The sequence below is a fragment of the Oryx dammah genome, unplaced genomic scaffold (genome assembly GCF_014754425.2).
Source record: "Oryx dammah isolate SB20612 unplaced genomic scaffold, SCBI_Odam_1.1 HiC_scaffold_8, whole genome shotgun sequence".
Lineage (NCBI taxonomy): Eukaryota > Metazoa > Chordata > Mammalia > Artiodactyla > Bovidae > Oryx > Oryx dammah.
The window spans coordinates 34763397-34786337 of NW_024070192.1; the positions used below are offsets into that span (position 1 = coordinate 34763397).

The following is a 22941-nucleotide window of genomic DNA, read 5'->3' on the forward strand; positions in this document are numbered from 1 at the left end:
TCTACCCGCCCATCCATTGCCCAACCTGACTTTCTGGTTCTTTATCCCTACTGACCACAAATAACCAGGCCTCACCATGTATGCCCACATCTCCCCCCATCTCCTTACCCAACCCCCATGTCTATCAAAGTGTCTACATTAAAGACTAGTTAATCTATTAATAATAAACCAATTAAATCAAGGTAATAACAATAGAGCCTAGTAACAAAGATTTTCTCTGTGCCATTTAATGGGATAAGTGCTTCATCTGCATTATCTCATTTACCTACATCATCTGATTGAATGAACCACATAGAGAAGAAGAGTGATTCCTTAATCAGAGTTTTTTGAGATATAGTGCTAATAACAGCACTACCTTTATGCTAGACACTGCACTGAGTGCTATACACTCCTTTATTATCCTCACAAAGATCCCAAGAAATAGCTATCATTAACCCCTCACTGTGGGAATTCCCTGGCAGCCCAATGCTTAAGACTCCATGCTCCCAATGTTGGGGCCACAGGTTTGATCCCTGGTTGGGGAACTAAGATCCTACATCTTGCCTCTGGCAGGGCCAAAAAAAAAAAAGGTAAGATAAAATACACTCCCCACCTCTGACACACATACAAATATACTACAGGTAAGGAAGCTGCAGTATGGAGGAAACAAGCTGCCTGAAGGGATGCAATCAGGAAGGCAGGATTTTGAACTCAAGTCTGTCTGATTCCATATTCCATCCTCTTCACTGCTCTACTGTACTCTGCTCAAATATGTGTTGAGTTTAATCTACAGAACTACTATGTAATGCTTAGAAGAGTTTAATCTACAGAACTACTATGTAATGCTTAGGACAGTTGGGTACAATGGTCAGTCTTTCAGTAAATGAAGAATGTGGGGCCTTCCCTGGTGGCTCAGTGGTAAAGAATCCACCTGCCAATGCAGGAGAGATGGGTTCGATCCCTGATCCAGTAAGATCCCACATGCCAAGGGGCAACTAAGCCCCTTCGCCACAACTACTGAGCCTGTGCTCTAGAGCCAGGGAGCCACAGCTACTAAGCCCTCACGCCTAAAGCCTATGCTACACAACAAGAAAGTAGCCCCTGCTCCCCACAACTAGAGAAAAGCCATGGAATAACGAAGACCTAGCACAGCCGAAAATAAATACAATTCTTTTTAAAACTTTAAAAAAACATGAAGCACATGGCCATGACCTCACATGCACAGAGCACCTGCCAAGGCTGTGTCAGGGCTCAGACCTGGATAGTGGGTGCTCCGGAGAGCGTTGGGGTCCTTGTTCACCCGGTCCATAATGGCCTTCCAGTTGCCATTGACTTGGTCGAATAAGCCCGATTCATTGGGCAGCTGCTTCCGGATGTCCTCTCCCAGGAAGATGTTCTGAAGGGCCAATAAGGGGTGTGAGAGGCTGTTTCCCACACCCTCTCCACTCTGCTCCCTGTGCTTAGACCAGGAGAGACAATGAAAGAGAAGAAGCATCAGAACCAAAGGGTGAGGGGGTCCCTGGTGGTTCAGTGGTAAAGAATCCACCTGCCAACACAGGAGACACGAGTTCAGTCCCTGGTCTGGGAAGATCCCACATGCCACCGAGTGACTGAGCCAGGGAGCCATGACTATTGAGTCCAAGTGCCCTAGAGCCTGTGCTCTGAAGCCTGAGCACCGCAACGAGAGAGTAGCCCATGCAGTAGTGACAACCCAGCACAGCCAAAAATAAATAAATAAGTAAAAAAAAAAAGAAGAACCAAAGGGATGTCTATATTCTAGAACCAAACTTGGGATTGGGAGGCCAGGTATATGGGTTCAAGAAGAAAAATGGAAGAAGAACAAAGGCTTTTCAAGGAGGAAGCTGAAGATGAGAGGTAAGAACTCAGGGTCAGATGCTTAGATGAAAAGTGGCTTTAGAGGTGGGACAATGGAGCTGATAACAGGGCAACTATCTAGATCCTCTGCCAAGAAAGGAGACAGGCTATCTCCTATCCAGGGGATATAGGGAGAGCTCAGGCGGTGATCCTAACCTCGAGGTACATCCACTGACGCTGCACTGTGAGCACCGTCTCAATCACTTCCAAGATGAGGGAGAGGCAGCGCTCCCAGTGGTCCACATCTTTTTCAAAGGCCTTGACAAAGCGAGATGCTTTCATGGTAGACAGAGCCACCTGGTTATCTTCCAGGGCCTGGAATACTTCTTCTGTCCCTCTGGGGTGAAGCGTATCAGAATCATAATCCATCCCCACCTGCCAAACCTGGTCCCCACTCTGCAGCCCAGGTCCCACAGCCTTGTCTACCTGAGTCGGTGATGGCCCTTATCCTTGTAAGGCACTATGTCAAGCTGAATCACATCCCAGGTCTTGGCAATGTTCTGTAATGCCTGTGGGGGACAGATCAATCAGGTATTTAGTCCCCAAGGGTAACAGGAGCTGGGAGGGACCCTCAGATCATGAAAAGCTGGAAGCCTTTGCTCCAGAAAGCTGAGGAAACAGGGGAGTATGGGAGAGGACTCTGTCATACCAGTTCTATAGCCAGCTCTTTGGTGGCTGAGGCAGAGATCTCCCCAATTTTCTCTACATGCTGATCCATCCCAAGCTCCACGATCTGCTCCAAGGTGAAGCTTTCTGATTCCTGATCAAACTCACGTTGGACCTCATCCCTGACCTGATCCCAGTGCCTGTAGGCGGGGACAAAAGGTCAGATCAGCTGGGGACAAAAAGTCAGCAGGGCCTACCGGAAGTGTGAGCATTGCTCCCTAACTTTCTTCCACTGGGATATTATGATTCCGTGCCTTTATTAATCCGAGATTCAACAGATATTTCCTAAATAGGCTCTTGAGCTGCTGACTCTAGAAGAGGAGTTCAGATGGATGATCGCAGGTTTACTACAGATGAGATGCTGGGCCAAGTGCTCTACATGAGGCATTTCATTTTCCTGGTCACTCTATAAATGTTATTCCATTTATAGGTGAAGAAATTGAGGCTTAGAGAGGTTAAATAACTTAAGCAAATAAAGTGGTTAGGTTATACTTAATCGTATAATAGATATTAGTGAAGCACTGCCAAAAACATCATGCTAGAGGCAATATAAAAGAAGTAAAACTATTTACTCCTAAATGGATATACAATTATTAAAATACCACATATGAAATAGTCTGTGCTAGCCTCAACAGTTTCAAAGTCCTCCTCTATAACATGATAAGTTCCAGATGCATTAAAAGAATTAAACTTGAGAAGCAAAATTATAAATATGCGAAGAGAGTACGGAGATACTGCATTGACAGCTCTGGGATCGGCAAGGGCCTCTTAAGGCACAAAGATAAAAATCCTAAAGGACAAATGTTAGACTTTGGACTACAAAATTCAGGCTTTTGTGGGACAGAAGACATAAAGTAGAGCTATGGTAGACAACATAAATTGAGAGGAGACAGAAGGGAAAGAGCCAAGAAGGCCAGAGAACCCGGAACAGTGTGACAGACAGGGGAAGGCAATGGGCTCTTGGGAAGCCTCCTTCAGGGTGTGTGTTGGTGGACAGAGGAGCAGAGCGAGGTGGGAACGCGATGGAGCGAACAACCGGGAGAACCAGGTGACCGCCAGGCCAGACCAGGGTGCGAGGGGCAGCCTCACCGCTCTCGAAGGGCGGGGTTTCGCAGGTCCGAGATGAGCGGCATGGTCCTCTTGAACTGCTCTATTTTGGAGCGAGTGGTTTCAATAATTTCCCAGTTTCGGTCCTGAGCACAAGCAAGAGACGTCAGGAGACCTGCCCTCCTTTCCAGCACAGCCCGCCTTCCTCAGTCACCTGCCCGCGGCCCTCCACCCTCGCCTCACACACCTTGTACTCTTTGGCCAGTCTAGTGAGGCGGCGAAACAGCCCATGGGCCATGGTCTCCATGGCCTCTGTCTGCAGGGTCAGGAACCGGCCCATCTTCCACTGGCTCCAGTTTTCCTCCCAGTCTCGGGTGATCTCCCAGACTTGCTGCAGCGCGTCCAGCTCCTTTGGGGCCCAGACCAGACAGGTGACAGAGTCAGGCGACTCCCACCTTCCTTCTCCCTGACAAACGCCTCCTCTCATCCTCAGGAGATTTTCCCTCCCGGCATCACAGAGTTGCCTCCCCCTCAGTTCACACTTTTTTCTCCACTCTCTTGCTTTAAGAGCGCCTCAAGGAACAAGCACTTGAAAAGATCCTCAGTGCCATTAGTCAGTAGGGACATGCAAATCAAAACCACAGGGAGATATTTCACACCCACCAGAATGACTAGGGCCAAAAATAAAGGGAGAAGTGTTGACAAGGATGTGGAGAAATAGGAACCCTTGTACGCTGCTGGGGGAGGGTAGAATGGTGCAGTTGCTGAGGAAAACAGCTTGGAGGTTCCTCAAAAAGTTAAACACAGAGTTACTATGAGATCAACAATTCCACTCCTATGTCGATACCCACAGGAATTGGAAATGGGAACTCAAACATATGCAAGTGCAGGCATAGTCAGAGCAGCACTCCTTACAGTAGCTAAAAAGTGGAAATAACCCAAACGCCCATTGACAGGTTAGTAGATAAACAAATGTGGTATATCCATACAATGGAATATTATTCACCCATAAAAAGGAATGAGATATTGACACATGCTGCAGCATGGATGATCCTTGAAAATATTAGACATATGTAAGAAGCCATACACAAAAGTCACATATTGCATGCTTCCATTTATACGGAATATACAGAATAGGAAAAATCCATGTTCAGTTGACCATTAAAAACCATGAGGGTGAGGGACACCAACCCTCTATGCAGTGGAAAATCTGTGTATAACTTATAGTCCACCCTCCATATCTGCGGTTTATCTATATCCAGTTTCCCATCTGTGGATTCAACCACACATTGTATAGTATTATAGTATTTACTACTGTAAGATATCCATGTATAAGTGGGCCTTACTGGTTCAAACCCAGTGTTGTTTAAGGGTCAACTGTACATAGAAAATAGATTAGTGGTCGACAGGGGCTGGGGGAGAGGGAACGGGGTGGGGTATGATTGCTAAAGCGTTTCTTTGGGGGGTGATGAAATACTTTAGAATTATAAGTGATGGTTGTACAACATGGTGAATGTACTGAATGCCACTGAACTGTTCATTGTAAAATGGCTCTTTTGCTCCCCAAGTTTTACCTCTGTTTTTAAAAAAAGCTCCTCGTGTACCCATCTTCCTGGTCCCAGGTGTTTTTTGAGGCCCATGGGACCCCTTCTTCTGCCTACTACCCCCTCCCCTGGGTCACCATGAGGGCCTTGCTAGGCACACCACCTTCTCCAGGTTCTGCAGGTCCTTGGAGGCTGGCTGCTCGATCTTGAAGATGCCCAGGTTGGCACGGAGGATGTTTTCTTCCTCCCGCATGGCGTTCAGCATGGCCCGCACATGGGCAATCTGCTCCAGGGCTGCCTGGTGCCCCACACTGCTGGTGAAGGGGCCTGTGGAGTGTCCAAGATGAGGTTCAGATTCTCACTAAGGCCAAGGTCCTCTGAAAGGCCATTGTGGCTCGCCTACCTCTTTGTGTATAAATCTCACTTCTCTCTTCCCACAAGAGAAGGAAAACAAGAGGGGACCCATTGAAAAGAATGCATTGAAACTACTAACTGTGGCTGGAGAGTCAGCAATGAGTGAGATGAAAAGCTGGTGTAAGAAAACTGGAGATGTGAGCAGGGCTGCTGCCTTCCAGCCCAAACTCAGTGACAACAGGTGTATCACTGACAGCAGTGCCTGGCTCTTTCCCTTGTTTGGCACTTTCCTGGGACCCACACTTTGAAAGACTGGGTCAAGACAAGGGAAAAGCAGAAGGAAAGGTTGCGAGAAGGGTACCTTTGCCTTCAAATTCTTCCAGAAGATTGTGTGCTTTCTTCTTGAAGTCATCAGCTGAGTGAATGAGGCCTGTCTTGAACTTCTCCTTGTGTTTCTTCAGCATCTGTTCACTGTCCAGCAGTGTTTGCTGGAAGGCAACCCATTCCCCACCGAGACTGTCCAACATTTCCAGCACCTGGGGACATCACAAAGGGGAGGGTGGCCCACAGAGCTCTTCCTGTCCCACCAACTCCCAGAAGAACTCGTTTCCAATCCTCTAGATCAGAGTCTGTGGCCAAGTTCCAAGCTCTTGGGCAACAAGGCCCAAAGAGATAGAGCAGTTGCTGGGCCTGAAAGAAATCCTCCAGCTGACCCGAAAGAGCACACAAATTAACTTTGGCTCTCAGAGGCTCTGGGGCCTTGCACCTTCTCCACCACTCACTTCTCTGCTCTCCCTCCTGACAGCCAACAGCCTAGGGCTGGGATGGGCCGCTGGAACTCACATCGTCCTGGACTGGCACTTCGTACTTCTCGAGGATGGCAAATTGCTCGTGAATGGGAGGGATCTGGGTTTCCATGGTGGGCAGTTCGTGCTGCAGGGTCTCCATGAGTTGCAAACTGACCCCCAGCTCCTCCAGGGTCTGGGGAAGGCGGCTGATTCTGCAGGCAGGGGAAGGGAGAGGGGGTGGGTGGGAAAGCCAGGCCTACTCTCCCCAACTGGTGGCCTGAGCCAGTGTGCCCCCGCCCACCAGCGGCCCGTCCGCATACTTCTCCGAGTTCTCCTGCAGGTAGGTGTGCAGCTCCAGGAGCCGCCTGGCTGCCATCTCCTTGAGCAGGGTCGTGAACTTGTTCTGCCACTCGTTGCAGTGCTGCACCAGAGAGAACTTGAGGTGCGAGCAGTCCAGGAGCACAAACTGGATGTTCAGGACCGTCTCCTCCTTCTGCACATTATTAGCCACCTCTGTGTAGCTGAAAGGGCCCACACATCCCCGCTAGGATGGCTTTTCCTTGGCAGACGTGCCGGACGCCCTGACTGGGTGGTATTTTCCACCCACCCAGCATCCTTCTGACCCCGGGTGTGCCCCACTTCAACCTGCCCGGGGCAAACGGGTGATGGTGTCATTTTCCCTTCACTGCTTTCAGACTCCTTGGTCTGATTTCAAGGCACAGAGATTCAGGCTGAGTTCACACAGTCCTGCTCACTAGCTCTGTGCCCTCAGGCAGGTTATTTAATGGCTCTGAGCCTTAGTCTCCTCATCTGTAACATGGCAATGAGAACAGAACCCACCCCGTGAGGCTGTGGAGAGGATGACGGTGGCCGCTGTACATAATGCCCTCTGCTGACTTCCTTCCTGAATGCTCACTATTTGGTGAACACGCTCTCCCTGCCCATCTCTGCCTGGCTGGCATCCTACCCATTCCAAAAAGGCCCGCCCAAAAGTCACTCCTTTCAACCACATCCTTCCTCCTCTAACATCCCCAAGCTGGATATTCTCTCTCCTTCCACTGAACCGCCCAGCACCTTGCATGCCTCACCCACAGCACTGATCACAGGGAAGCTGATATAAGAGCAATGAGCATGTTGGCCCATGCAGGCTTCAGAGTTCACACAGTGCTTCCACGTGTACTTAATAACCTCACAACCTTATGTGGTTGATAGTATAACACTGATTTCACAGAAAACTGAGGCCCAGAGAATGAGAGGAACCAACCTAAGATTATACGGCTGGTAAATGGTGGAGATGGGATTTCAACATTCCTCAAGACCCCACAGCCACTGCTCTGTCCACAATATTTGTATCTTTCCCACTGCAATAGAGCCCTTGGGAGGAGAAAACTTGCTTTTTTTTTTTAATTCTTCATGACCCATAAGACAATGGTGGTTTTTGAACAAATGAATGAATGACTAGAGGACAAAGAGATGAGAGTTCAGATCAGAATATAAGAATCTTCTTCAGGGACTTCCCTGGTGGTCCAGTATTTAAGAATCTGCCTTCCAATGCAGCAGACATGGGTTCAATCCCTGGTCAGGGAACTAAGATCACATGTGCTGTGGAGCAACTAAGCCCATGTGCCAAAACAAGAGAAAGCCCACGTGCTGAAATGAAGGTGAAACCCAAAATAAGTAAATTAAATGAATAAATTTTTAAAAATAGAATCTTCTTCAATTTAACTCCTGTCTGCACTTTTTAAATGAAACTGTTCACATCTCTTACCTTTCAGATCCTTAGCATCTCTCCTCTTCCAGCGGGATCCTATGGTACTCCCCACAAGAGCAACTTTTCCCTTAAATCTTTTTTATTTTTTGGTAAAAAGTCTTTTATTTTCAATATGACAACTCTTTAGGGTTTTTTTAAATTAATTTACTTATAATTGGAGGATAATTGCTTTATAGGGTTTTTAAGTTACTAACCACATGCATATTTTACTTTCTAAAAGCCATAAACTCTAATGATGCTCTCAAACATAATGAGTGAGAAATTCCATATTAACTTTTTAAGACTCTATTTATATGAATGACAATGTGTGAATTTGTACAGGTGTACACAGAGTTCTGGAATGACACATAGAAAGATTTTTAAGTATTTTTATAAAAAAACAAGTTTGCTGTAAAGAGTCTCTTGAGGAAAGTGAAAGAAGAGAGTGAAAAAGTTGGCTTAAAGCTCAACATTCAGAAAACAAAGATCATGGCATCCAGTCCCATCACTTCACGGCAAATAGATGGGGAAACAGCAACAGACTTTATTTTGGGGGGCTCCAAAATCACTGCAGATGGTGACTGTAGCCATGAAATTAAAAGACACTTACTCCTTGGAAGGAAAGTTATGACCAACCTAGACAGCATATTAAAAAGCAGAGACATTACTTTGCCAACAAAGGTCCATCTAGTCAAGGCTATGGTTTTTCCAGTAGTCATGTATGGATATGAGAGCTGGACTATAAAGAAAGCTGAGTGCTGAAGAATTGATGCTTTTGAACTGTGGTGTTGGAGAAGACTCTTGAGAGTCCCTTGGACTGCAAGATCCAACCAGTCAGTCCTAAAGGAGATCAGTCCTGAGTTTTCATTGGAAGGACTGATGCTGAAGCTGAAACTCCAATACTTTGGCCACCTGATGTGAAGAGCTGACTCATTTGAAAAGACCCTGATGCTGGGAAAGATTGAGGGCAGGAGGAGAAGGGGACAACAGAGGATGAGATGGTTGGATGGCATCACCGACTCAGTGGACATGAGTTTGAGTAAACTCCAGGAGTTGGTGATGGACAGGGAGGCCTGGCGTGCTGTGGTCCATGGGGTCACAGAGTCAGACACGACTGAGCAACTGAACTGAACTGAACTGACTGTGACAGAATGTTCTAGACTCATTTATAAATTTTAAGCATATAATAATAAGTCATTATTACTATACTCTTTTGAGAAGACTGAAGGAAACTCTAAACTGCTGATGTGGTGCTTCAGCAAAGAGATTGGTGGGAAAAAAATCTAATTGAAGTTTCTTTTTTTCCCAGCTCTCACTGGATCCCTACCTCCTTAAGAAACAAAGGTCCAGTGCCTTTCTTCTCATTTCCTGCCTACCCCTTGGTCTCCAAGCCAGACCCCCTCCTATGGTCCTCACAGCTCCTTACCGGGCAATGTCAGCATCAAAGGAAGAGACAGGCGGGTTGAGGCGCTGGTATCGGCGGATGAAGGAGTCCTTGTTGATCTCCCAGATCTCTCGGTACATGTCCCAGGTCTTGAGGTAGTTCTGCAGCAGGCTTGCATTGTTGGTCATGCCGCTGCTGATCTGGGCCTGGATCTTCTTGATGTCCTCATCCCGTTCTTCAAGACCCAGCAAGATACTTCTCACTAACCTCCACCCCGACCCAAGCTCCAGCCCAGCCCCTGGCTACTGTGCCAGTCTCCCCTCCAACATCACTTTCCCAAAGAAACACACTCAGATGTGAGTAGTAGAAAATGAAGGAGGAAGCAGAACATAAAAGAATGACTCTGTTCTGGGGGATTCAGATGTCTCACCTGTTGGTATCCAGGCCTCTTACATCCCAGCCCTGCTACCCAAACAATTCCTTCTGGGTCTCCTCACCCCAAACTCCAAACCCCTTGAGCATCAGTCACCTAATTTTGACCCCTGTCTGTGTCCTGTCTCCCTTCCCCAATCCAGCCCCTTGACCTGGGTTTTCCACCATCCACGGAGACAACTGGCCAGGTATGTCTGGAAAGAGCCCTGGTCTCTCCTCCTAGCTCCACATGGTCCTACGGTTTGGTTTTTTTTCAATTAATTTTTTTCTTTGGTCACACCACGTGGCATGTGGGATCCTAGTTCTGCAACTAGGGATCAAACCCAAGCTTCCTGCACTGGAAGTGCGTGTGGAGTCTTAACCACTGGACTGCCAGGGAATTCCCTCATCTGGTCCTAGGCTTTTGATACCCCTGCACTGGATGCCTACTCACCCACGATGGTGTGGATGGGCTCACGCTGAAACTTGCGCTTGATGAGAATTTCAGGGAGGTGGCGGAAGACAGAGATGGTGGAGAAGAGGTGGCTGCCGATGTCATTGACCACACTTGCCAAAGTCTGCAGAGTGGGTGAGAACTCCACCTGTGGGAGCACCATGGAGAGGGCTCAGCCCAGGCCCTGGAGGAGGTAAGTTCAGGACTAGGCAGGCTGGACACCTCAGAACCAGGCCTGGAGGCTGTAGGACAAAGCCAATGCCTAGGGCCAAGTCTAAGGATTAACAGAAACTGACAAAGTATGATGGTTTCAGGATGTTTGGGGCAAAGTGGTTCCTACCCACCTGGGCCACACCTCCCTGAAGATCATTCTTCAAAATGACAAGCACTCGAAAGAGTGGGTTGGGGGTGGTCTTGCCATCCCCATTGATGGCCTTGGACAGTTCCAACAGAGACCATTTCACATTCAGCCTCAAGGCATCCTCCATCATGCGGTCCAGCCGAATTGTGTACAGCATCCACTGCTGCTGAATCTGTGGGAAGAGTGGGGAAGAGAATCCCTCAGGCAAAACAGAGCAGGTCCTGGGAAATGAGAACCAGCCAACAGGGAGGGAAACGAGTTGTTTTAATAGAAAGGCAGACATGTAGGAAGAGGCTGAAAAGCTGAAGGTTGGGTGAATCCAAGGCTAGACCGGGATGTTTGAGAGGCACACACAGAATCAGGGTGGGGAGGGAGGGGGACAACCAAGAGAAGGTTCTGATGGGGCTGGGAGTGCTGGGGATCTGCTCACCCACAAAGCCCTGGCCACAGGACCCTTACCTCGGGGCCGTCATTCTTGAAGACTTCATAGGAGTTGGTCATGATGGCCACCACATCCTGATGCAGGCTCATCAATTTCTGTTGCATGGCTGCCCTATGCTCTCTTTGGTCCTCTTCAAATTCCAGGTCCCTGTATACCCGTTTGCCGCTGATGCGCACCAGCAGTGTCTCTGATATCTCTTGGGCTCGCCAGCCGATGGTCAGAGTGGACGCCTTGAACTCATTCACGATCGTCTGCACCTGGAGTCAGACCCCATCCATGGGGGAGTTTGGGAACAGAGCCTCTGGGCCTAATTCCATCCTCCCATCTATTCTCTAGCTAGAGTTACTGACAATAGAAAAAGAAAAGTCCTTCACTAAAAACACTGCATTTCTTTCACACAATTCCTCTGGTCTCTCTGCCACTACACGAGACTTGGGTATTAAGTACCCACATGCCAGCTTTTCAGTCAGCCTTGCAGACCTTTAGGGTCTAATGACCACGGCCTACCTTGCTGGCATGTATGCGGCACTCTGTGATGAAAAAGGCACTGGCTCCCTTCAAGGCCCAGTGCAGCTTCTTGAGCCCAGGGTGGATCTTCTTATCCAGGAACCGGATACGTTCTTTGAACAGGGCCTGCTCGTCTGGGGACAGCATGGCAATGATCCTGCAAGTAAGAGAAGGCCAGTAGCTAAATGGGGACAAGCTCAGATAGACCTCACCTCCACACCAGGACACTTGGTGGAGAAATCTGAAAGTTCATGATTCTAGGCAAGGACTTTCCAATACAAATTTCTGTGATGATGGAAATGTTTTGCCATTTGTGCTGCCCAGTATGGCAGCCACTAGCCACATGTGGCTGTGGGGCACTTGAAATGTGGCCTGTGCAAATGAGTAACTGAATTTTAAACTTTTATTTAATTTAGATTAACTTAAATAGAAAAAACCACATGCATCTAGTGGCTACTGTATTGGACAGCACAGTTCTAGACACCCAAACAAGACTGCTGGTCCCAGCCTTTTGGACTCGAAGTGGCCTGAGAAAGGTACCCAATTTCAAGCAAAGCCTCACTTAAGACATGAGTGCCAATGGGATTAAGAGGGGGCCAGCATGGCCTTGCTTGGTTCAACCAACCTTATGTTGTTATGGGCCCATAAACCTAATGCCATCAACTTCCTTCCCAGAGAAGTGACTCAGGCCAACAATATACATGGTCCAAGTGCCTGATGGGGTGGGAGGGGACCTGTTGTTTTGCTCTGTACTCTAAAGATAGAAGACAACACTGCAAGGGACAGGAATAATCGTAGGGCCACATGAGAGAGAATGGGAAACCTTTTTTTCTTTTGAGATGGACAAAATATGAAGGATGTGTACTATAGGAATGGACAATATCACGGGGCAGATAAAAGACAAAGAGAGGGCAGGAAGTAGCATGCGGGAGGGCTTCAGTGAGGAGGGGGCCCTACCTGTTGTAGTCCCGAGCGACAAGCAGCAGGTTTTCTTGAAGAACGCGCAGGTCCTCGGCACGTTCAGCCACATTCACCACGTAATGGGGCGTCTCAAACAGCAACCGCTCCCAGTAGTCGATCTCCACAAAGAGGATTGACAGGGTCCTTGGGGAGAAAGACAGGCAGAGCCTCTGAGGTGGCTGTGCAAGGGCGCAAGCCAGAACCAACACCAGTTCAAGAGGTATGGAGTTGGGGAGCACGGAGACATTTAAAAGTAAGAAGTGAAGCAGAGGGGCTTCCCTGGTGGTCCAGTGGCTAAGACTCTGCACTCCCCATGCAGGGGACCTGGGTTCAATCCCTGGTCAGGGAACTGGATTCTACATGCGGCAACTAAGACTCAGCACAGCCAAGTAAATAGATAAAATAAAATAAATGAAGCAGAACCTCCAGGTAAAGAAGGCAACTGGACCCACTGACTTTTGCTTCTCTCCCCAAACCACTAAAGCAACAGTAAAGAATGTTTCATTTGTTTAAGGCATAAGCCCACAAATACAAGGAGATAATGACTGAAAACATTTGAAACATGGAAGAGCAGATGGATAAGGAGCAGAAGAGTCCTCAGCTGGTGGTGGAGATGGCTAAGAACCCCCTCCAAAGGCTCGGGGGCGCTTTAGCTCCAAGGATCTCAGGAAAGGTGTGATGGTGTGATTAAAACAAGCAGAATAGCTGAGAGTTTAGGAAGCAGCCCTACTCTGCAGAGTTAAGCAAGTTGCCTCTCCTTGCCCCAGCATAAGACTGAAGGCTTCTTGTCTGGGGAAGCAGTGCAGAGACAAACAGAGGGTCCCTGGACTGGGGACCCCAGGCCCAGTTGTAGGAGAGAGTAACGCACTGAAAGCAGAGGCGGTGAGTCACCATGTACACATGAATGTTAAGACCCCCACTTCCCCTTCCCACCCAGACACCAATACTCTGGCACTGGGACCTATATTCTCCAGAACAGAGTTTGAGAGATGGTTTTCTGTGACCTCAGACCAGCCTAAATGGAAACGTGCCGAGGCTGATGACCTCTGGAGTTGCCAGGAAACAGCCCATCCAGACAGGCCTGCAGTTGAGAAGCCCCCCTTCCTGCTCAGAGAGGTGCCAATCAGCTTTCCAGCCCCTGTCCCTGAAATACAATCAGACAACCAAGGGTCACAGAACACTGTTCTCTGCCTCTCCTTGCACAAAAGGTGGGAGTCAGTTTAGTTCAGTCACTCAGTCGTGTCCGACTCTTTGCGACCCCATGGACTGCAGCACGCCAGGCCTCCCTGTCCATCACCAACTCCCGGAGTTCACTCAAACTCATGTCCACTGAGTTAGTGATGTCATCCAACCATCTCATCCTGTCATCCCCTTCTCCTCCCACCTTCAATCTTTCCCAGCATCAGGGTCTTTTCCAATAAGTCAGTTCTTCACATCAGGTGGCCAAAGTATTGGAGTTTCAGCTTCAACATCAGTCCTGCCAATGAAAACTCAGGACTGATCTCCTTTAGGACTGCTTGGTTGGATCTTGCAGTCCCTTGGACTGCAAGACTTGGACTCTCAAGAGTCTTCTCCAACACCACAGTTCAAAAGCATCAATTCTTCAGCACTCAGCTTTCTTTACAGTCCAACTCTCACATCCATACATGACTACTGGAAAAACCATAGCCTTGACTAGATGGACCTTTGTTGGCAAAGCAATGCCTCTGCTTTTTAATAAGTTGTCTAGGTTGGTCATAACTTTTCTTCCAAGGAGTAAGCATCTTTTAATTTCATGGCTGCAGTCATCATTTTTTGGGCTCACCATTTTGGAGCCCCCCAAAATAAAGTCTGTCACTGTTTCCATTGTTTTCCCATCTATTTGCCATGAAGTGATAGGACCAGATGCCATGATCTTAGTTTTCTGAATGTTGAGTTTAAACCCAACTTTTTCACTCTCCTTCTTTCACTTTCATCAAGAGGCTCTTTAGTTCTTTTTTTGCTTTCTGCCATAAGGGTGGTGTCATCTGCATATTTGAGTTGGTATTTCTCCCAGCAATCCTGATTCCAGCTTGTGCTTCATCCAGCCCAGTGCTTCTCATGACCTTTGTTGGCAAAGTAATGTCTCTGCTTTTTAATATGCTATCTGGTTGGTCATAACTTTCCTTCCAAGGAGTAAGCGTCTTTTAATTTCATGGCTGCAATCACCATCTGCAGTGATTTTGGAGCCCAGAAAAATAGTCTGACACGGTTTCCACTGTTTCCCCATCTATTTCCCATGAAGTGATGGGACCAGATGCTATGATCTTCATTTTCTGAATATTGAGCTTTAAGCCAACTTTTTCACTCTCCTCTTTCACTTTCATCAAGAGGCTTTTTATTTCCTCTTAACTTTCTGCCATAAGGGTGGTGTCATCTGCATATCTGAGGTTATTGATATTTCTCCCAGCAATCTTGATTCCAGCTTGTGCTTCATCCAGCCCAGCGTTTCTCATGATGTACTCTGCATATAAGTTAAATAAGCAGGGTGACAATATACATCCTTGACGTACTCCTTTTCCTATTTGAAACCAGTCTGTTGTTCCATGTCCACTTCTAACTGTTGCTTCCTGACCTGCATACAGATTTCTCAAGAGGTCAGGTGGTATTCCCAACTCTTTAAGAATTTTCCACAGTTTGTTGTGATCCACACAGTCAAAGGCTTTGGCATAGTCAATAAGGCAGAAATAGATGTTTTTCTGGAACTCTCTTGCTTTATCTATGATCCAATGGATGTTGGCAATTTGATCTCTGGTTCCTCTGTGTTTTCTAAAACCAGCTTGAATATCTGGAAGTTCACGGTTCACGTACTGTTGAAGCCTGGCTTGAATTTTGAGCATTATTTTACTAGTGTGTGAGATGAGTGCAATGGTGTGGTAGTTTGAGCATTCTTTGGTATTGCCTTTCTTTGGGATTGGAATGAAAAGTGACCTTTTCCAGCCCTATGGCCACTGCTGAGTTTTCCAAATTTGCTGGCATATTGAGTGCAGCACTTTCACAGAATCATCTTTTAGGATTTGAAATAGCTCAGCTGGAATTCCATCACCTCCACTAGCTTTGTTTGCAGTGGTGCTTCCTAAGGCTCACTTGACTTCTCATTCCAGGATTCTGGCTCTAGGTGAGTGATCATACCATCATGATTATCTGGGTTGTAAAGAAGTTTTTTGTATAGTTCTTCTGTGTATTCTTGTCACCTCTTCTTAATAGCTTCTGCTTCTGTTCAGTCCATACCATTTCTGTCCTTTATTGTGCCCGTCTTTGCATGAAGTGTTCCCTTGGTATTTCTAATTTTCTTGACGAGATCTCTAGTCTTTCCCATTCTATTGTTTTTCTCTATTTCTTTGCATTGATCACTGAGGAAGGCTTTCTTATCTCTCCTCGCTATTCTATGGTACTCCGAATTCAAATGGGTCTATCTTTCCTTAAACAGAAAAAAGCAACCAGAAGGGAAGGAGAGGGGATGGAGATGCAGAAAGGTGGCCCACCCCTGAAAGAAAAACCAAACAGAATCACAGCAAGCATCCTGAGAGAGAGATAAGAAACAAAGAGCATCCGTGAGACAGAAACAAGATGTATAAAAGGGACATGAGAGCTCTTGGAAGTTACATATAAAGCAGAAAAATTTTAAACCAAAAGAAAGATACAAGATAAATTTGACAGAGATCCCTCATAAAATAGAGAAACAGACATAAGGATGAAAGGCAAAGAGGATGTTGCATGAAAAAGAGACTAGAAAACTCTCTGTGAACAATTCTTTACACTGATTACATATTGGCAAGGTAATATCTGGGGAATACCGGGTTGAAAATTAAAATTCATTTAACTTTTTTCTTTCTCCTTTATTAAAAGTAATGCCAAATTGTTTTTAATTGTGTCTGTGGCCCTTGTCCTAAGTATCCTTTGCCACCTCACACCCAGTGACCTGACCTTCTCCTCCCCACTCAGTGGCCACGCCCTAGAACTCATGTCCCACCACCTTTAAGGTCAGTCTCCAAGCAGATGGTCCCTCCCCAGCTCAGCTTCCTCGCCCATCCCAGTACCTGCACTCAAGTCCTCCCAGTTGACCTTTGATCCCATGGGGACGTTCAGGTCACTGACCCCTGGCCTTTCTTCTTGCCTGTTTGTCCCCTTCCACCTCCATCCCCTCCTCCAAGGACCCTGCCCGCTTCCGCTGCTCTCTCACCAGTTCTCAGTCTTTTGCCTCCTTCTTTAGTCTAAGCCACCTGACCAAACCCCATCCCTGGCCCTGTCCACTCTCTTCTCCTCTGAGCCCATGTGAAGGCGGCCAAGCAAAGCTGGAGAAGATCACGTGACTACACAGATTAGCAGGCTGCATGTTCAATGTCTCTGATCCCAGCGGGCCTCTCCGGCTGCACCCCTGGGGTTTCCCCAACCTCCTGTCCCTCCTGTTCTCACAGGGACTGTTTGCAAATCCTCTGCTTTCTCAAACCTGATCTGCTCCTCTTGCTCTCTGCAGAAAGACCCACCTCTTCCCTCAAAGAAATACGAAAGCCACCAGGGGAGAACTTCACATGCTCCCTGCTCTAAAACTTATAAACATAACTGACCCCATACCTATAATTTCTTCCGTTTACTACAGAAGAGGCCCTCCTTGCATCCAAGGTCAAGTCCTTCCAATCCAGCTTCCTTCTGCATCCTCAGACACCATCTTTTCCAGCTTGCCTACACTCCCACCCTACTTGTTCCTTCCCATCAACATTTAAATAAGCCAAGTTTCTACAATCTTAAAACAAAATCAAAACACCACCTACCCTCAACTCCACATCCTGGCACCACACTGCTTGCCCCCTTCACAGCCTGCCTTCTGTGAAAAATTGACCTCCTGAATTCCCTTCCTTTCTTTTCTTCTCGTTCTTCAGTTGCCTGAGAGCTGCCTCCCACCTTCCCCTCTAAGTCTGCGTTTTCAAAAGATTTTAAAATTATTTATTTATTTGGCTGGATCAGGTCTTAGCTGTGGCACATAGGATCTTCAGTTGCCGCACGCAAGCTCTTAGTTGCAGCATGTGGCATCTAGTTCCCTGACCAGGGGTTGATTCTGGGACCCCTGCATTGGGAGCATGGATGGAGTGTTAGCCACTGGACCATCAGGGAAGTCCCTAAATCTGCTTCCATCTAGCTTGCCCAGGATTCCTCATAGGACTTCTTGTAGCTACACTCTGAGACCCTCCTTGGCCTCACCCTCACCTCTAAGCCTCCACATCCGGTGGCCTCCTGTCTGCCTTCCTCCCTGGCTCCTGAACCTCGGTGCTTCTCTTGTCAGCTCCACCTGTCAGGATAAGCAGCCTTTTCTCTCCAGGGTCCCTTGGAAATCTCATCCAGCTGACTCTGGAGACTCAGCAAAGCATCCACCTCCCCCATGGCTCCCTGGCACGCCAGCCCCTCGAGGTCATGCACACCCAGCACACTAGCCCTGGGTGACCTCACCTACTGTGTGGCTTCAGCTGCTTCTCTCAGCCGAGGACACCTGCATCTGTGCAGAGAAGGCCCCACCCCACTGTCTGGACCAGAACACGTGTCCTCCCTCACCTCGACTTTCCAATATCCAACCAAACACCAGCTCCTTTGATTTCATCATCAAAAGCAAAGTTCAGGAATTCCACTTACTCCAAGGCAAGCACAGCTCTAATGCAATGATAAACTGCAACTGAGTTTTGGCCTAAAGTTGGGTGAAAGAGCGAAAGGTCCATCCCCAAGAATCACTGCTTGAGGGTTCCAGGCGTTTACTGCCAAATGGGATATGGGCTCAGCGTGATTTCAAGAGAGGCCAGAAAGTGAATTTTTATATAAAGTCTCCTGAATTGTAAATGTTGACAGATAGTTCAACTGAAAAATATAAGTAGGAGGGCTTCTGGACTGCTGGCCACATTCTTTCCTTGACCTAGGTGACAGTAGCAAAGGTGTTTATTTTATACCTATAGATTACATTGAACATGTAGGTTTTAAGTAATTTTCTATATGTACGATATGATCTTTCATAATTAAAAAATGTTTTAAAAGGGAAAAACTGGACTTCCCTGGTAGCACAGTGGATAGGAATCCATTTGCCAATGCAGGGGACATGGATTTGATTCCCGGCCTGGGAAGAGAAGCCCAGACAACACAACAAAGAGTAGCCCCCGCTTGCTTCAATTACAGAAAGCAACGAAAGACCTAGTGAAGCCAAAAATAAAATTAATAAGCAAATTTTTAAAAAGGAAAAAACTATTTTAAACAAGGGAATTAGTTGTAAAAGGGACTGGGTACAAAATTAACTTATTAAAATCAAAGTTTTCCAATATAAAAACTATAACCAGTTCAATATTATCGTGGAGAAAAAGAGACCAATGATAATTAAAACAAAAATAAAATACCAAAAATTAAGAGATCATCAAAAGATATTAATATATATTATCACATTTCTTATTAGTCGGTTAATATGTATAAAAAATATCTTATGAACAAAAGAACAGGACTTAAATAAATTGAAAGAAAGAAATGCTATTCTTGGATAGAAAAAACTCAGGTCTTAAAGATGTTTATTCTTCTTCAGTTCAGTTCAGTCGCTCAGTCATGTCTGACTCTTTGCGACCCCATGAATCACAGCACGCCAGGCCTCCCTGTCCATCATCATTCTTCTTAAGTTAACCTATAGGGATAGGACTATTTGGGGAACTAAACAAAGAGATTCTAATGTACTTATGAGAAATAAATATTTAAAATATCCAAGAAAAAAATCTAAAAAGGAGAGTAATGAGGACAATAATAAAAACAATTTGGTCTCTACATATGAATAAACAGACCTATCAGAACAGGATAGTGAATCCCAAAACAGACATACTTGAGAATTTGTTATACTATAAAGATAGCAGTTTGATAAATGAGATTGGGTCAACTGACTAGCCATCTGGAGATAGATTAAAAAAAAACACAAAACCAACTCAAGTTGCATCTGCACTTCTCTCCCTAAATCAAAATAAACTGAAAATTGGAGCCAAGAACCAAATATAAAGACAAAAATCACAAAAATGCCAGGAGAAAATATGTAATATTTTAAACACTTTTACATCTTGAGTAAAAGTCATTTGACTTTGTAAATCTGTTTTCTTCTTTTTTTGAAAAAAAAAATTACATTTTTTAATCACAGAGGATAAAAAGCCCCATAATCTCAAGATACTCTGATGAAGCTTTACATCCTGAATATCATCACCAAGATGTTATCTTAAAAGAACACTGAGGTGAAAATTTCAGAATATTTTGTGTCTGTTCTACTAAGCAAACACTGAAGTAGCAATATAGGGCATGACATCACAGTGCAAGGTTTGGAGAGGACTTCATTGGAGAGGACTCTACCAAGGAAGGAAATTATTATCAAGAGCTCATTTGTGATATGTGCTTTAAGAGACTGTGGACAAAGAAATGCTGTTTTTCACACCTTGACAATCTTCACTGAAGTATGTGTTATTTTTGAAACTGTGTCAAAATTCTTCAAAGTGAAGAAGGCTCTCTCAAATAGGAATGAACAGCAGATTACTGGACAGTTAAGGAAAGCCTCCAATGTACAGGAGAGCCAAAATGAAGGAAAACTGCTTTCAATCTAGAATTCCACAAAGGACTAACAGGTGTCAGGCAGAAAACAGTTGTTGTCAATCATGCAAGAATTCAAAAAGTTTACCTCCCATGTACCGTGGAAAGCTACTAAAGAATGTACTCCACCAAAATAAGAGCATAAACCAAGAAAGAGGAAGACAAAGGAAAGGGGGAATCAAACAACAAAAGAGGCTCAGGGAAGTCCCAGAGTGACACCTGGCCTCAAAACCAACCAGCTGGACTGAAGAAAGAGGACAAGGGAATTCCAGGAGGGATAGCGCTAAGAACACAAAATTGATAACATACGTGATAAGTCAGATAGCAAAGGAAAATATTATCCGAAGGAATTTTATTGGTTGGTCTGGAAAAATTAATGCTAGTGAATAGTGTGCTAACAAAAATAGTGAGGTCATTGTTAATTCCAAAAAGAACAAGTGTCATACAAGCAAGGAGAGAATTGGAACAACTGAACATGATTTGGCTCCACAGTAAACAACACTAACAAAGTCATATTAAGAAAAACACTGAATATCAGTTTAACCACAAATTCTAGCATAGCTATACCAGGAGGGTGGAGGGGTGTAAATAGTATGGGAACACTTCTAGTAACAGAATCATATTCTCTTATGTTCTTCAAGCTGGAGGCCTTGAATTTGACTCTGTCAAATTCTTGGTAAGCCCGCTTGGATACATATACTACCCAACAGTGCACTAAATTGTTTCTTCATTTCCTCATCTTGACAAGACTTTTCAAAATAACTTTAAGCCAAATTATCAAATTTTAACTTGTCAGTCAATACGATGAATTTTAAAAACACCTTCCTGATGCTGAGCCAAAAACCCTATGAGGACCTTTTTTTCATAATGATGCTCAGGCTTAGCCAGAAATTTGTCAAGAAGTTTCTGGAATACAAATTTATTTTCCTGGTACATAAAATTTCTTAAAAAAAAAAAAAAAAACATAACAAAACCAGTCTGGGACTTCCCTGGAGGTCCAGTGGTTAAGACACTGTACTTCCAATGCAGGGGGCATGGGCTGGATCCCTGGTTGGGGAACTAAGATCCCACATGCCTTGTCATGGCATGGTCAAAAAAAATTAATTTTAAAAAATCAGTCTGGGGAATTATTTTTGTAAAATATATTCTGTTTCCTTGGACAAGTGCTCAGGCAATGGAGCCAGGGCAAGTAGGCTGACTGGGTTTGGTGCTGACAGCCCAGAATGAACTGACCTAATGGAGAAAGTAATCTCAGACCAGAGAGAAAAGAAGGAAGAGGAAGTCCCAGTCGCAAAACACTGTCAGACGCCAGTGTCCCTTGTCTTGCCCTGGAGAAGTCCTGCTACACAGAGGAGTTGGCTACTTACACAGCGATAACACAGCTCTTTTCAGCCAGGGTACAGACACCATCTGGAATATGTTTGTGTTAAGTGCAATCTGTAAGGCTGGTCTGGCTGTAAAATGTGGTAAAAGCCAATTTGGATTCAGAGTTCAAATATTTGGGATGGAAGGTGGGACAACAAAACCCTTTGTAAGATAAGATCGGTGCTATTAGGGACTGGAAGTCTCCCAGAATGGAGGGAGAGTCAGGTAATTCTGAGGACAATCAGGGCATTTGAAGAGCACGCTTATTTCAAGACCTTATCTAGATCATGAGCACACAAAAAAAGTAGACTTGATAAAGTTATCTGCCCCTCGTTGGAGGCGTCATATTTAGAAAAGGTTTAGAAAAGCTGAAACTGTCTTGGATGTCTTTACTGGTTTAATGAGCCCAGACTTTTCATAATCCTTCCCTGTGATCATGGTTTTTTGTTTTTCCCCCATACATTATTTACTGGATTGAGGTAGTTTTAGCTTAAAGCCACAAAAATGTAAAGCAGTTTATAACAGATCCCTCTAGACAACAACTGCCAAAGAATCAGGGTACCTCTTCTCTCTCGAAGAAGTGTTTTAGCCTTTATTTGGGTTTCTGCTAAACCCAGGGCATAAATATTTGGCCCAAAATTGTCTTGTTAAGCTCTGCTATAAAGATTATGCAAACGGTATTTGAGATAAATATCCAATGTGTCTCTCAACAAGAGATGATCACGGCAGACAGAAAGCTGTCTCCTAAGCTTACTGGGGCTACATGGCCAGATGCTAAGCTCAAATGTCAGGTGGACACACCACGGTGGTGAGAAGGGAACAAGACTCAGGGAGTCCAGGTGAAAGCCCCCAGCACAGAATGTTCAGGAGCCTCATGGAAACCATGCAACTTCTAGGTCCACCAGTAGTGGGTTGATGGATTAAATTATGGTACAGTCAAAGCATGGGAAGCTGTAAGCCATGAAAAGTAATTATGCAGTTCTGTACACACAGAATGGAAAATCTCCCACACATATTGCTAACCTCAAAAAAAGCAAGTTAAAAAATGTTGTTTATAATGGGATCCTGTTTCGTATGTGCAGTGTGTATTTTTGATTACATGGTAATCATGGTTACCTCTAGGGAGTGGAGCTGTGTGCTGGATTTTCATTTTTTCCTTTATATTCTTCTATACATCAATCTCTCTCTTTTTTTTTCTTTTACAGTGAGCATGCACTACTTCTGTTGTTTAAATTCTTTAATTTAAAAAGTAAAAAAAGATGGACTTCCCTGGTGGCCGAATGCCTAAGACTCCTCACTTCCAATACAGGGGGCCTGGGTTCCACCCCTGGTCAGGGAACTAGATCCCACATGCTGCAGCTAAAGACCCAGCGTTCCACAGCTAAGACCCTAAGACCGGGCACAGCCAAACAAATACATTTTTAAGTTAAAAAGATTCTAAAAATTAAAGAA

The 22941-nt window shown here is 45.5% G+C and overlaps 1 protein-coding gene and 1 non-coding gene across 2 annotated transcripts in view; one reads left to right on the forward strand and one right to left on the reverse strand.

Annotated features, from left to right (window-relative positions):
* Nucleotides 1-22941, reverse strand: part of DNAH2 (dynein axonemal heavy chain 2) — a 103800-nt gene that overhangs the window by 51524 nt on the left and 29335 nt on the right. The window contains exons 15-30 of the mRNA XM_040243460.1: nucleotides 12520-12666; nucleotides 11563-11719; nucleotides 11073-11312; nucleotides 10597-10785; nucleotides 10253-10400; nucleotides 9430-9622; nucleotides 6574-6774; nucleotides 6309-6465; nucleotides 5827-6001; nucleotides 5275-5438; nucleotides 3815-3976; nucleotides 3610-3713; nucleotides 2504-2660; nucleotides 2281-2363; nucleotides 2011-2191; nucleotides 1237-1375 (exon numbers count right to left, since the gene is read on the reverse strand). Coding sequence (XP_040099394.1) covers nucleotides 1237-1375; nucleotides 2011-2191; nucleotides 2281-2363; nucleotides 2504-2660; nucleotides 3610-3713; nucleotides 3815-3976; nucleotides 5275-5438; nucleotides 5827-6001; nucleotides 6309-6465; nucleotides 6574-6774; nucleotides 9430-9622; nucleotides 10253-10400; nucleotides 10597-10785; nucleotides 11073-11312; nucleotides 11563-11719; nucleotides 12520-12666 — 2597 coding nt within the window. The remainder of the gene's footprint in view (nucleotides 1-1236; nucleotides 1376-2010; nucleotides 2192-2280; nucleotides 2364-2503; nucleotides 2661-3609; nucleotides 3714-3814; nucleotides 3977-5274; nucleotides 5439-5826; nucleotides 6002-6308; nucleotides 6466-6573; nucleotides 6775-9429; nucleotides 9623-10252; nucleotides 10401-10596; nucleotides 10786-11072; nucleotides 11313-11562; nucleotides 11720-12519; nucleotides 12667-22941) is intronic.
* On the forward strand, nucleotides 12799-12871 carry TRNAG-CCC. The gene has a single exon. It is a non-coding gene; the product is annotated as a tRNA-Gly (tRNA).